At 43.8% G+C, this 14,368-nt stretch overlaps 1 protein-coding gene across 4 annotated transcripts in view; it reads right to left on the bottom strand.

Annotated features, from left to right (window-relative positions):
* Window positions 1-14,104, bottom strand: part of pcdh19 (protocadherin 19) — a 64,685-nt gene extending 50,581 nt beyond the window's left edge. Inside the window, exons 1-2 of one of the 4 annotated variants that reach the window (XM_088294515.1) lie at window positions 11,129-14,104; window positions 8,399-8,744 (exon numbers count right to left, since the gene is read on the bottom strand). In XM_088294515.1, the coding sequence (XP_088150641.1) occupies window positions 8,399-8,744; window positions 11,129-13,260 (2,478 nt within the window). In that variant the 5' untranslated portion in view covers window positions 13,261-14,104. The remainder of the gene's footprint in view (window positions 1-8,398; window positions 8,745-11,128) is intronic. The other 3 variants (XM_088294517.1, XM_088294516.1, XM_088294518.1) reach the window with 3 other exon arrangements.
* Between the last annotated feature and the right edge of the window lie 264 nt (window positions 14,105-14,368).

The raw sequence follows: 14,368 nt of genomic DNA, 5'->3' as shown, positions 1-14,368 counted from the left end.
GAGATTATAAATGGAGACTTTTCCTTTAAGGAGCATCGCAGCTCTACCTTTCTAACTGGAGCAACGAGCATCTCTCAGGTGGAACTAAAGAAGTTAGCGCGGAAAAAAGACGACACTTAAAGCCACCTTAGTGAGGCCAAGTGCTTTTCGTTCATTAAGTTGGCTGTCTGGGCTGTGCTATGTCAAACGTCGGACGTGAGGGGAAAGTCAAAATGCGGCAGGCCATTGTGCGCCGCGGCCTGAATATTATTTCCTAATGCCGAAAGCGAGCTGCAAGAGGAGGTGGAGTCATTATCAATTTCAAAGCAAGGCAATCATAACTATTATCATTAGTGGTGTTTTCATCCTCCGCGTCTTCCTGAGCCCAGGGAGAGATGATATCACCTATTCCTGGCACACATTCCTGTCTTAGCAACTTGACCTGGTATTACTCAAGCAAAGAAATGGATTCTCATCCCTCTTCAAGCTGCCATTGGTTGTAAATAATACGCCTAGGCCCTTTTCTGGAAACCTATAATCCCAGGAACACTAGCCTGGGCAAAAACCTGCATATCTGCGTGTGAATGCAGAAATGCAAAGCACTCTTTAATGGAAAGGTGAGACTTTCAAACAACAAATCCCCGACACCAGACATCAGCAAAATTCTCCTCCAGAGCCTTCATTGTGCTGCTTAATTCTTAATGTCATCTTGCAGCTCCTCCGCTATATGTCAGGCTCAATCACACCGACTGCTCTCAGATTTGCACACATCATGAATGAGAATAGGTGCTAAACACACAGAGTGGTGGAGCGACAACGGCTGAGGGAGACGTGATAAAGGAAGGGGATAACAGGGGTGACGGCGTCGGGGTGGGGTGAGTACGGGAGAAAAAAAATGAAAAAATGGCAGCCACACAGGGCAGAGGGAACGTGAGGCTTCCACACTCGGTCATAGCCCATTAGGCTGGCTGGCTGCAAGTGCTGCAGCTCATTACATGCTCTACCTCTGTTGTGTGGATGCACAATGCACAATTACGCCACCCCGCTGCTCTGACGGACACGTCGGCCTGTGCCACTGAGGCAGCTGATTTCTGCCACCGCTACAGTTGAAATCTCCGTATATTAGTCCCTGATGCAAATGGAGGTTTATGTCTTGAAACAAAAACACCATTTGTATGTTCTCCAATGAAATAAAGGGCCCTTGCACCACTGGGTCAAACAAAACAACAATGCAGCATTTGCCTGCCTGTTTACTACTTCAGTGCCTCTCTTTTAATACTTTCTTCTCACTTTTAAAAAAGCATGTGACACAAGGATAATTCAAGCTATTTGAAGCCACAATAGTTTTATGGCACACATCCAATTGTAGTGGCAGTGGCGTGGAAAAGCGCAACGGCAGAGCTGCAATGCAGTTGGATTTCTTCCACCCGTGCCAGCAAATTGTTTGACAAGTCTTCCTACTTACTATTCTACAATAATGCATGCAGAAGTTGACATTTAATCTGATGGGGGGGGGATGCTAACTAACATCCTCCCGCTACCTCCTTGTTTCAGGCCTCAGCGAAAAGGTCACTTTTTCCCGGTGTCAGAGCTGGCTGTTCGAAGAACTTTTCCATTCACAGCAAGTATTAAATAAATGTGTCTCTGCCTCTGCGTTGTGGAAAAAAATAAGCCATAAGACCATTTAAAAAAAAAAAGAAATATTGCAACAAAAAAGTATTAACTTGCCAGGTACTATTTGCCATTGTAAGTCCATTCGTCATTCTTCATGAACCAAGTAGCCAGAAAAACACTAACTGGCAGTTTCTTCAAACATCCAGAACGACAAATGTTAATGGTCGAACCGCTTGCATTATGTGCTGAATAGCAGATTTAACTTGTCATTGGCCAAAAATGCTGTAATAATGTTTGCAATCTGTATGAACCTATTGCTAATTGGCTGGGACAACTTAAATGTATTTACTGACTTCCATTTTAGTTATACAAAAAGTTCACCACAGTTAGATGCTTGTTAACACAGTTTAAGAAAAGTCTCCAATGAAAAATATCAAAGTTTGTTAACATATTAATAAACTTTCAAGCGTTCATTTCCAAAAATGAACAAAATCAGTCACACAAAAGTTTACAAATATTTCTACAGAGCTTTGTTACCATAGTTAGGTAGTCAGTATTGCAAACAGCAATGTTACCATAAGTCAGCTTCCAATGTTAATTTTTTCTTTTCTATTGAGTTTCTAAAATAGAGAGACCCACAGTTCATGACAATAATCGATGAACATGTTGAAAAAATGCCACTGAACGAATTACAAGCACTTTTTTCCCTTGGCTAAATCAAATCTTTGGGTTTGTGTTTTTAAATATGCAAGCTGACCTTTGTAGGCCATTCTCAGAGGCTACACCAAGACCCATTACTGGAATATCATCTATTTCTTTTTACGTAATATTCTTTTAGAGTCATACGTTTTCCTGAAAGCTTAATAAACCTTTGCAGGAAACAATGCTGATAATTATGCGCGTCATGGTAAACATTTGCATATTCATGTGCTCTGATGGGACTTGAGACAGTCCGGTGATCTCCATGAAAGGAAACACAATGTGGCATATTTATGTCTGAGAGTTTAATTTGAGAAATTAAAAGCGGGAGTGGGGCGGGTGAAAAAACGCCACTGGATACTCATTTAAATGGGTAATTACGTCCATGCAGCATTGCTTGCGGGGCTTAACAAGGTGCGTAATGATGTCCTGTTCCCCAGTGATAAACATCATCACGATGTCCATTTCCTTCACTCCATTTAGCTTTCTCCAAATTACATGTGGACCCATCAACCTCGGTCCAAAGTTCTTGTAGCCTTACCGCGTTCACGTCCACTAAAAGTCTTTAGGGAGATTTATGCTGCTGTGTCACTGAATCTGCATTAAATCCCTTTTTTTTTTATGACGTTTAATACAAAACATATCCACATTTCCTCATTTTCAGTGGTTTTGAACAAAGCTGGATAAAAAGTCGACGATTATGGTAACCACTTTGCGTCTGCTGAATAAAATATATTGTCACACACAGTGTAAAATCCACTTAAAGCACTATCCTCCCTTAATGCCACCATCTGTGTTGTTGGATACACTGAAGTAATATTTATCTCCAAAGTACCAAATAATCCGTTCTAACATTAGAAATGTGACATTTTCTGTCATTGTGCTAGTTGGAAATGGTAGGGGAATAAAAAAAAAGGGTCCTCATATGAAGGCCAGGTTTTATAGAAAGAAAATAAAGAGCACTCAGTAGGGTGCAGACCTTTGCTAAGGCCAACCTGTCATGAACTGAATCTGTACTTACTGATGGATTGACAGATGGATAGATAGCCAAAGAGACGTTAGCCGCCATAGTTTCAAAAATGTTACCTATAGTTAATTACCAATTGCCAAATTGTTATCGGAGGTTAGTTACCAAAACTTGGTAAAAAGTTACCCAAAAAAACGGTTCGTTACTAAAAGTTGAAACGCTCGTTTCAGTCAGAGGAGACTTTGGTCAATGATTTGAGTGAACTTTTGGCATTTTAAGACAACCACCCAGTCACGTTCACGGGCTGATAAAAAAAAAAAAAAAATGTTAATTATCTCAACACGCTAACACAACCATTAGCTTTTGAAACCCCAAAGTAGAAATATTTAGTCAATAGGCCTTATTTTAATTTACAGTACCATAATGCATAAAGCGATTTGAAGCACAGCTGAGTAAAACATATATTTTCAATAACACCGCTCTAAAGTACTGTCCAACACAGTGAAAACTGCAACCATTATGGCTAACGGTATATTAAACACAAAATTACACTACAGTCACATTATAGGTAGCTTAAAGGCAGAATCACTATAATGTCTGACTATTGACAAGCCTCTACTTCCTGAGTCAGGCACTAGGAAGTAAATGAAAATGTCACAGCTCATGTTTCAAATAAAGGCGACAATCCATAAGAAATGATTTGTATGTTGCATTTGTGTGTGCGCCTACGTGTATTCATCAGAACTGTAGAAGGCCACCTGCATTGATTTGAATGACGGCATATTCTCAGCATCCCGGTGTGATGCTGAGAATCTGATATTGTTATGTTGGCGCCAAATTTGATGACATAATGAATGCCACAATTTACTGTATGAGGCAGGGACAGTCAATGATTGAAGAAAGTCAATGGAAACAATAAAAATGTATACTATACTTGTACCTACGCTTCATTAGGTTTTCATTTAAATGAAGACCATCATATTTCAAATAACTATCGGTTTATACATATTGCTTCATATTCATAATTCCATTTCATTTCCATGTGATTTCCGTGCTTGAGTCGTTTATTTTATTCTTTATTCTTTATTTTCCCTCCCATATTCCATAAACATGCATGTTAGGCTGAATAAAGAATGAATTGTCTATAGGCGTGAATGGTTGTTTGTATGTAAAACTGAAAAGTTAAAAAAAAAAATCCTCAAAAGTGTGTTCTACCTAATAACCGTTTAATTCAATCCAAAGTGTATCTGGAATGAAATAATTGCAAATAGTATGAACTGGTACATACTGACTGAGATCTGTATTGATTATCAGTCACCTAGAGACGTCCTACTTTCTGCTCCGTTTGACACCCTCTCTCACTAATTACCAGTATAAAATGGGAGGGGGAAAAAAACACCTGGCTGAGATGAATCAATACAGTCAGAATAACTTATCTTCCCACTATGTGCTCATTATCTGGAATCACAGGTGTAAGAAGCCTTCGAACATATTCAAAAACACATTGGAGCCGAAGGCCATTCTTTTAGTGTATAATTGTCTCTCCGAGAACATGATAAACTATAATTAAGCCATGGAAGACAGCTCCATGTTCCTGTGAGCGTTTGTATACAACACGGGAGGTTTGAACAAGCACCTCACAGCTGACATGCTTCAAAACAACGAATGAGAGGGGATGTAGAGGGATGTATCTACTGCTTCATGTTCTCAAGAGGGGGAATACAATATACGCAACCGCAGGTATGAGGCCTTTGGGGAGGCCTGTCAGTGTCACCTGCCACTATCTTGGCCAGGACTGCTGTTTGAGTACAGGATGTGTATCTGTGTGATGCAGGAACCTTTTGTCTGAAGCAGGAAAAGCTTTGTTACTAGCTGCTCTGTTATGAGCAGGACGCTCACTAGCTCACGTAAGCAAACAGTTGAATATATGTGCATTGATCACAAGCATAGATTCACTGGCAAAACCAAATCGGACACTGCCTTAACTGTCTTATGAAAATAATAACATAGTTATTGGAAATCACGGTTGGGATTGTTTATATAATAATTTTTTTCATTATTTACCTTTTTTTATAATTATGTTTTCTTATTACCGTAGCCAAAAACTTCTCTAAGTTAATTCAGCAAAATTTTCTAAAATGTTCGCTATCATAATTTCAAAACATGTTGGCAAAAAATAAAAGATGAACTTTTCAACTTTCAATTACCAGTTTTCCAAAATGTTATAAAACAAAATGTACCATGTTTTGTAGTTGCAAAAGTTATGAAAAATGTATTTAAAAGTTAGTTCACCAAAAGTTAGTTATTTAACACGGTTCCCAAAAATGTTGCCCAATGTTAACAAGATTTTACCACATTTACTGATGCTCAATTTTCTCACGGTGAATGAATCAACATTAGAGAAAACAGCTATCCTAATCAAGGAGGAGCGTCCAAAGGTAGAGGGCAAACTCAAGTGGTTTCCCCCTTATCATTTCTCATCCATTTCAGTGCTGTTTTCTTGCGTTACAAATGGCGCTGTAATTATACCTACAACATTTCTTATTTAAACACGACATTTGTTTGTGCTGCGGGACTTGTGTCGACGGCAGATGCCACAACGGGAAGCAGAGAAAACAAAATGAACTGCGCCGTCGAGGTAAACGCGGTCGGAGGTTAAAGCGCGGTCTCACTGGCATCTCCAGACGCGGGTGTTTGCTGGCTCAAAGGGATGCTTGTCGACTTCAAGAGAAGTGACCGGCGATGGAGGCTGCGTGCTAAGCAGGCCCGGCCTCCATCAAGCCAATCAAGTGGCTCCAAGACAACATTGGCTCGGGCACCTGGCACTGGCACTCATTCACAAGTCTTCACTCCTTTCCCTCGTCTCTGTTTGCCCTCGCACGGCTCCATCAAGGCGGCTCAGAGCTTTGCATATAAGATTATCGGAATCAATCGAACCTAATTTGTCTAACTCTTTACTTTTTCATTAGCCCAGGCAAATCAAGGCTTGGCTAATCCGCTAGCAAATGTGCTTTTATTGAATGATTAAGACACAGAGGAAGGATGCTTCAGGAGCTTCTGCGAATGTGTAGCGAGGCTGATGTGTTTTTTTTGGGATGATTAGAGTTGCAGTGGCATGCCAACCATTTATAACATTTCCCACACTTTATAGAGCCAAGGCACATAATTTACATTTGAAAACTCTCACCACACACCACCCTAAAAATGTAAAAAAAATGGCAATTGAGTACTGAATTTATAATAAAATAATTTAAAAAAAGAATTTTGGGCCTGTTTCGTTGAAAACAACGCTATTGCTCTGTTCTATGAATGACGAAGGAAGCTGCAAACTAAATTGTACCTTCTTGCCATCTGGTGGAAGAGCATTTCATTGTTCTGCCTGTCACTACATATAACTGGCAGAGAGAGATAAACAGACCCTTATTTTTGGTAAATACATTTTTTTGGAACAAATAAGTTAAATTGAGAATGTTACTGCGGCATCTCTGTTATGTGCCACGGCCTAGTAGTCACTCTCTGTGTTCTCCTGCAATGTAGCTGAACGGATTAAAACGCATTATGAGTTTTAAGTGAATTACCACTGATTGTCACTCAAACATACACTTCCGAAAACATTCATGTATGTTACCCGTTGATGCAAGCAAAGAGGTATATGAAGAATTTGGGTATGTTTGTAGCCCATGTTACACTCTCTCATATGTCCTAGTTCACACTCAAAATATATGACGAAACCATTTGTTTCTTGCTTATGAAACAGCAGATTATCAAGTTGTAAGATCAGACTACTATGATGTCACTCCATTGAGGACTGAATTGTAGGTATCTAACAAATTTAACCTGTTTACACAGCTGCCACATATCGCCCAATCTGGATCAGACCTAATGTTTCAAATGTAAATGGGGTGAACCAAACTCCTCTGTACTCATCATAGTATAATAATATGAGGACAACCATCCCAAAGCAGCATGTCTTATTTCTATTCACGACATCCGAACAAGATTGGATTAGCTCAGTAAATCACCATGCCTGGAAGTTGGTCTCATTGACCTCTCTGGATCTATTGGTGCCGGAATATCTCTAGATCATCTGCTCAATACATCAATATCCATCTTATGTTTCTTGTTGTAAGATCCCCAACACCCTAGCTTCCACTCCATGAATGTCAAAGAGAGATTGGAGTCATCAATTACGACCGTCTGGTAGGGCGTGTGGACGCGCAACCTTTCCTGCTGTTGTCCTCCGCAGACAAAGCCAAGACGTATATTTGCAGTCACTCACAGACATGGAACTATTGCCTGCTCTCGCATGATTCAGGAGAAGTGGGTCATGACGACAGAGAGGTGTGTTGCACAAGAAATCCAATGAAGCAGTTTATACATTGGAAAATGTATGAAATAAAGATCAGCTGGTCTGCATACGCTGTCAGTTCAAATAGTTTTTCTCGTCAGACCTTCTCTGCTCTGCTGGAGCCGTGCATAGTATGTCAGGATAATTCAATGGCTGGCTGCGCAGAGCAGCCATGCACTCACACTGCTTGCCCGCTCTGCCAAATGGACACTGGGCAGGCAATTTAGGCAATGATTATTCTTTCCGCTAGCACCTGGAATTACACGAGGTGGTGCTGATTGGCTGGATCGATAGATCATCGCTCAGAGAGGTTTTCTTTTTGCAGCAACTAAAGCACGAAAAACAAGAAGATGTAAGAAGGGCAAATCATTCCTTTCATCCAGCCTCCAGGTTGCGCTGGTAAAATGCTTTCAGTCTCAGGTCAACTTCAATATCTCTTGAAATGCTTTTAACATTTCACTCAGATAAACTGACATATGGTAACACATGCCATTTCAAATAGCTTAACCTTCCATCAATGACGGGCAGACATTTCACTGACAGCACCATCTTCGCAGTGATGGAGTGCTAAATATTACCTCAACTCGAGATGTGTTGAAATGTGTCAAAGAACTTCTTGCCATCCCAATCAGACCATCAACAGATATCAGATGGATCGTTCAGACACTTTGAACGAAGGCGGAAGTCTAAAACAACGTTGCTTTTGGGGTTTGTTCACCCAACATCGATCAGCTTTACTCTCTTACTTTGTTGCCTGACATAGTCCGGAGCTACTGTGCGCGGTTTCTCACCTCTGGCAGTGGCATGCCGTTGATGATGAGGTCTGGCTGCTGGTGGCCCTGCCCGGTGAACGGGTGCTGATAGCCGTGGTTGGGTGCGGCATTGCGCGAGTTCTGGTTCTCCACGTTGAGGAAGGTGCTCTCGGAGCGCCTGCAGCCCAGCGGCAGGCTCTGCTGGTGGTAGTCGAAGTAGTTGAGCGAGGAGGTGAGTGATGAGCAACTCACCACGTTCATCTTGTCCGTTTCCTCGACATCGCGCGGTACCAGGCGGATGTCGTTCTTGCTCAGCTTCTTCTTCTTGCTCGACTTCTTCTGATTGCCGTAGGAGTACTCAGCCACCCTGCGCAAGTAGAAGAAACTGAACAGACTCAATAAAGCAGTGCTCTGTCTTGGCTTTTCTTTTGCACACAGTCAAAAACGTGCTCCCACCATCATGCCGGCTAGGATGACGTTTGGGTCCATGGGTGCCAAACAAATGCGAATTTCCTGCGTACAGGGGTGGCAAGACCCACTTTAGGGACTCCCCACCCCGAGACAGCAAAGGAACTGACTTTTTTTTGTGTGTCTGGATTTGCATGCTCAACATAAGACATGTCACAAACAGGCAAACAATATGCAAACATGCCAAAAACCACAGATACAAACGACACTGGCTCAGCGCAGCACTACCGGTATATGCAATCATATCCAAAGCACAGAAACCACACTTTTTTGACTATCAAGCAAGCATACAAGCAATATGGAGTTGGAGGATGGATTGCAGATTGAAATTCATTTTGCCCCTCTCTGTTTTCCGCAAGCTCTAAGAGACCATTTTGACTGAAATAAGAGCAAATGAGCAGCACACTTGCGCTATGTTTCATCAAAGACATCTCCGGGAGTGGGAAATAGAAAAATCTTTACGCAGGCTTGTGGATTCCGACAGGAGAACAGATGCTATGTCCACATTTCACTCAACGCAATTATTGCAAGTAATTTGTGAAATTTTCTTTTCTTTGCAAGACATTGAAGCCATTTCTGTCATCACTGTGTGGCCCAGATGCTTTATATTGTTCAAACGCGAGTTACTCTCCTCCAGTCGCGTGTGGAATATCCGTGTGATACTGGCCTCTGATGTGACACTGGCCTCCGTATCTTCACTAAAACGCAGCTCTAATCCTCCCAACACTTCGACAATAGCGCAGGCTAAGAAGAAGCATTGTTTTCCCTCACTTTCATTTTTCTCTCAGATTGCATCTTGTAAAAAGCTACCGCCCTCAATTTATCCCCCCACCCCACCACCACCACCAGTGCCTTGATTTAGTGAAAAGAAAATGGGCAGCCACTAACAAAAAGGAAAACATTCTCCACCTCGTTTTCATTTATCATTTAGCGTGCTGCCTTCCGCTCTATGTTGCTTCCAAATGCAAATTGGAGGAGGTGTTGGGGCTTGGGGTTTAGTCTGACAGGCTGAAAACAAGCAATCAATTGGAGATAACTGCTCCTCATAGTCAAGGTGGGGGTGTGAGTTAGAAGGGCACACATCCCATCACTGCTGATTATAGCACCCAGTCCCAGTGGGAGGCGGGGTTGGCGTATGAGGGTTTATGGGGGTGTATTGTGTTTTGGAATCTGTGGTTGGTAATCGTTTCAACTTTGAGCGAGATTTTTAAATGAGCAGGAGAAGGCAAAATTTCAACCTGCAAAACCCTTTCCATTTAGCCAGAGTTTCATCCACCTACTGTAAATCAGCCTTCTATTTAAAACACTCTGTCTAATGTTAAACGTTTGAAAGCTGATAGGAAGAGGGTTACATACACTCGACATCGACAACATTAGGTACACCAATACCATTTAGTGATCAACAATGCATAAGCTTAGATAATAAAAAACATCTGTCGGAGAGCGTCCATCAAAACTGAGCATTATCAGCTTTGCAAAGGCTGACATTTGAATGTGCTTCTTGTATTGAAACCCAAGTTGACCTAATGTTGTGTCTCATGAGTACGCTGGTATATTAAACCAAACTATCCACAGCAACAAGTAAAATTAGTGATGTACTCTTTTAGAATGATGATGGGCCCGATGCTCGAAAAAACATCCAAACTTGACTTCCAATAATAGTTGAAGCAAAATATGATTATGGCTGCAGGTGAAGTCTCAAATCCAATCTATATGTAAATGTATAATGTTAATGTGGCACCAGGGCTGATTGCAGATTGATGAACAAAAACAGAGCGTTCCATGTGCAAAAAAAACTAATGATGTGCCAATTCCCAGGATATTCATTAATATTGCGACTTGAGTGCTATTTATTTGAGCTCACCTAGACCACATTTTAAACTATTTGTGATTTGTTTAGCATGTCGAAGACAGACGCCAAAATTAAAGGGGGGCTAAATCTGACCAATGCCATAATCATAGAAGATTAAAGTTAATAAGCAATCATCCACGGTTATATAAGAAATTTCTGTGACTGTCACCAAACCGGCAGGGCGTGTTAATTGTCTGGCAACAAGCCACAAATTGAACATGACACTCGTACTTATGAGCCAATTGGTCATAAAGGAAGGATTAAATCAGTCAGTCACAAGCAACAATGCTCCTCAGATGCACTAATTCTATTTCAAAAGCAGCCTGAAACTAAAACAAAGAAGGAAACTCTGCAGGCCCAGAATGCTGCTGCACACACGATTGTAATACAAGCACACACTCACGCACACACACCCCCCCACACACACACACACACAAGTGGGTCAGTACCTGCAGTTGTAGGTCCGGATTTCCTTGTTGTCCCGCTTGCACTTAACTGCCACAAAGATCATGGTGACAAAAAGGATGGCGGCGATAGAGCCCAGGGCGATGATGAATATGAGGGACAGGTTGACGGGTCCTATGGATTCCTGGGCGTTCAAGTCCGGCGACAGGTACACCACAATGTAGGCCGAGGCAGACAGCGAGGGCTTGCCGTGATCCCGGGCAACTACCGTGATCTCGTAGGTGGACTTGGCGTTTTCACTGAACATGCGGGTGGAGTGCACCTCTCCGTTCACTTGGTCGATCTCGAAGAAGGCCCGGTCGCCCTCAGAGATGGTGTAGGTGAGCCGGCCGTTTTCGCCTTCATCGTAGTCGTCCGCCTTGACCTGTGTCACCATGTAGCCAGCGCCGGCGTTCCTGGGGATTGACACCTCAGCCGTGCCATTCACCAAAGGCGGGTTGGTCATGACGGGCGTGTTGTCGTTGACGTCCAGCACCACAATTCGCACTGTAGCGTTGCTCGACAAAGACGGATTGCCGTTGTCTCTTGCGAGAACTTTAAAGTCAAAGGTCCTCGTGTACTCGTGGTCAAATGATCTCATGGAGTAAATACGGCCTGACGGGTTTATACTCACATACGTGTTAACGTCCATGTGCTTGATCTCACCAGGGACGATGGAGTATGACACCGTTCCGTTCATGCCCAGGTCAGGGTCTTCTGCTGAAACCGCCAGCAGGCATGAGCCGGGCAGGTTGTTCTCCATCACCATCTCCTGATAATGTGGCTTGAGGAAGTGCGGCGGGTTGTCGTTCTCATCTGCCACTTTCACCACCAGCGATTTGGTGGCACGCAGGGGAGGAACGCCACTGTCCTCGGCCTGGATGGTCAGGTTATATGTGTCCTTCTGTTCGCGGTCCAGCCGACCGTCCACCAAGATGGTGGAGAAGCTCTCGTACTCCTGCAGCCGAAAAGGGACGTTGCCCTGGAGCCGGCACTGCACCTTTCCGTTGGCCCCTGCATCCTTGTCGGACACACGCACCAGGGCTATGACGTACCCGCGCTGCGCGTTCTCACTCACCTCCACCATCTCCGTGTTGAGGGAGAGCAAGCTGATGACAGGCGGGTTGTCGTTGGTGTCCATCACGTTCACGGTGACTTTGCAGTGTGCTGGTATGGAGTTGGGACCCAAATCTTTGGCCTGCACGTCAATCTCATATATCTGGGCGGTCTCGTAATCCAGAACGCCGTTGACGGTGATGATACCGGTACGGGGGTCAATTTTAAACGCATCCCTCGTTTTCTCAGTGACGTAACTGTTGAAGGAGTACACCACCTCACCATTTGTGCCTTCATCGGGATCTGTTGCATTTAAATCTATGACTAGAGTGTTGATTGGGGAGTTCTCCATGACATTAACCGTGTACACAGGCTCGTCAAAAACAGGGTTGTTGTCATTGGAATCGATGACTTTGATGTTTAACTGCACCGCGCCTATTTTTGGCGGGTCGCCTCCGTCCTCTGCGCTGATTTCATAAGTATAGTGGGACTGAGTCTCTCGGTCTAATGATTTTTGCACGACAAGCTCTGCAATTTTGGAACCGTCCCCTCGCGTTTTAATCTCCAGTCCGAAAAGCTCGTTGGGGGTTATGGAGTAGGACTGCACTCCGAAGACGCCCGAGTCTGGATCACTTGCCCCCTCCAGGGGAAACCTGGTCCCGGGGGACGCGTTTTCCGAGATCTCGATGTCAATGTGACTCGTCGGGAACCTGGGCGCGTTGTCGTTCAAATCCTCAATTTCAACTTTGATGACACAGATCTCCATCGAGTTTGACATCACCTCCAGAGAAATAATGCACTTGGGGTTCTGGCGGCACACTACGTCCCGGTCGATCTTCATTTGCGTGGTAAGAATTCCGGCCGGGCTGAGTTCCACCCAGCGCGGCTCCGAATTGGAGATCACCCGCAAGTAGGGCGGCTGCGGCGCGATTTGGAATCCTTGTTTGAGCGCGTCCTTCGTCACGTTTCCGATCACAGAGCCGGGCTTTATCTCCTCGTTTATTCCATATTTGAGGTTAATAACAGCCTCGGCGCCGACCCAAAACACGAGCAGCAGCACAATTAAATGTATTAATTCCATTTTCCCCGTACCTGTTGAGTTCACCTAAATAAAAGAACTTGATCACTGACGCAGCTCCAAAATCATGTCACGTATAAAAAAAAAGTGTTGAGGCAAATGTTTTTGTGTTCATGCAAATTTGACATCTATCGGAGTAGTCCTTCCTGCAGTGTAGCGCTGCGAGGGGTGACGGCGGGGCTATGCACCGCGCACGGTGTCCGGGCAGGCTGCAGTGATTTAACCGTGCACGTCTTCATCCAAGTGCTGCTGTGCATGTCCTTACCGCGCAAAACTGTCTCACGGGAGCAAAGTGAATCATTGATCCAAAGTGAAGAAAAAATCCAGTGGCAAGTCCTCCCAAAAAATAACGAAAAAAATTTTTTTTTTTTTAAATCTCCCAAGTGCTGATGCTCAAAAGTCCTCCCTTGATTCCTCCATGTATACTTTCAAATCGAAATCCTTGCTCATATATATGAAAATAAATGAGCAGCTCAAGTCCGATTTTGGTCACCTGCTCGAGGAATGTCTCATCGCATCAGCAAAGTCCAAGATCTGTTTTAATTCCAGCACATCTTTTCCCTCTCACATCACCCTCCTCAAGTCTTGCGGATGCCACTTTCTCCTGCAAAGCACTTGGGGGATGGAAGCGCCAAATATCCACGTCATTAAAGAAATCCGTTCCAAATTAAAAAATACAAAACACACACATACACACGCACACACAAACGCAGCTCTTAAAATGTGAAGCGACTGCACACTGGAGGACCCAGTAGCTCCTATCATCCAAAAGAACTCGGACTCGAACATGCGCTCTTCTCGCTCCACCGAAGCACACTGGCAGACGCGCTGTAGCTCCGGAGCCGGCCGCTCAGTGCGTGCGGGCCCGCAGTCCCCCCGCTCCCCACACCTCTCTCTTCCACTCCCCTCCTCAGCCAATCAGGGGTTACACAGCCAGGGCTGGAGTCGCTTGTGGGTGGGGCAAAAAAAAAAAAACATCCACGATGGCCAGCCGATATACCTATAATACCGCTCCTCTCGTCTTTGCAATTACAACATGCATGCTATTGCATTGCTTTATCTCAAGAGAAAGCAACGTGCCCCCACGACGCCCCCACACAAAAGTAAACAC

Source organism: Idiotropiscis lumnitzeri, chromosome 4 (assembly GCF_059441095.1).
Source record: "Idiotropiscis lumnitzeri isolate Australia: NSW breed Sydney's pygmy pipehorse chromosome 4, RoL_Ilum_1.0, whole genome shotgun sequence".
Lineage (NCBI taxonomy): Eukaryota > Metazoa > Chordata > Actinopteri > Syngnathiformes > Syngnathidae > Idiotropiscis > Idiotropiscis lumnitzeri.
The sequence above is the reverse complement of the archived record's forward strand: the minus strand, read 5'-3'. Positions and strand labels throughout refer to the sequence as shown.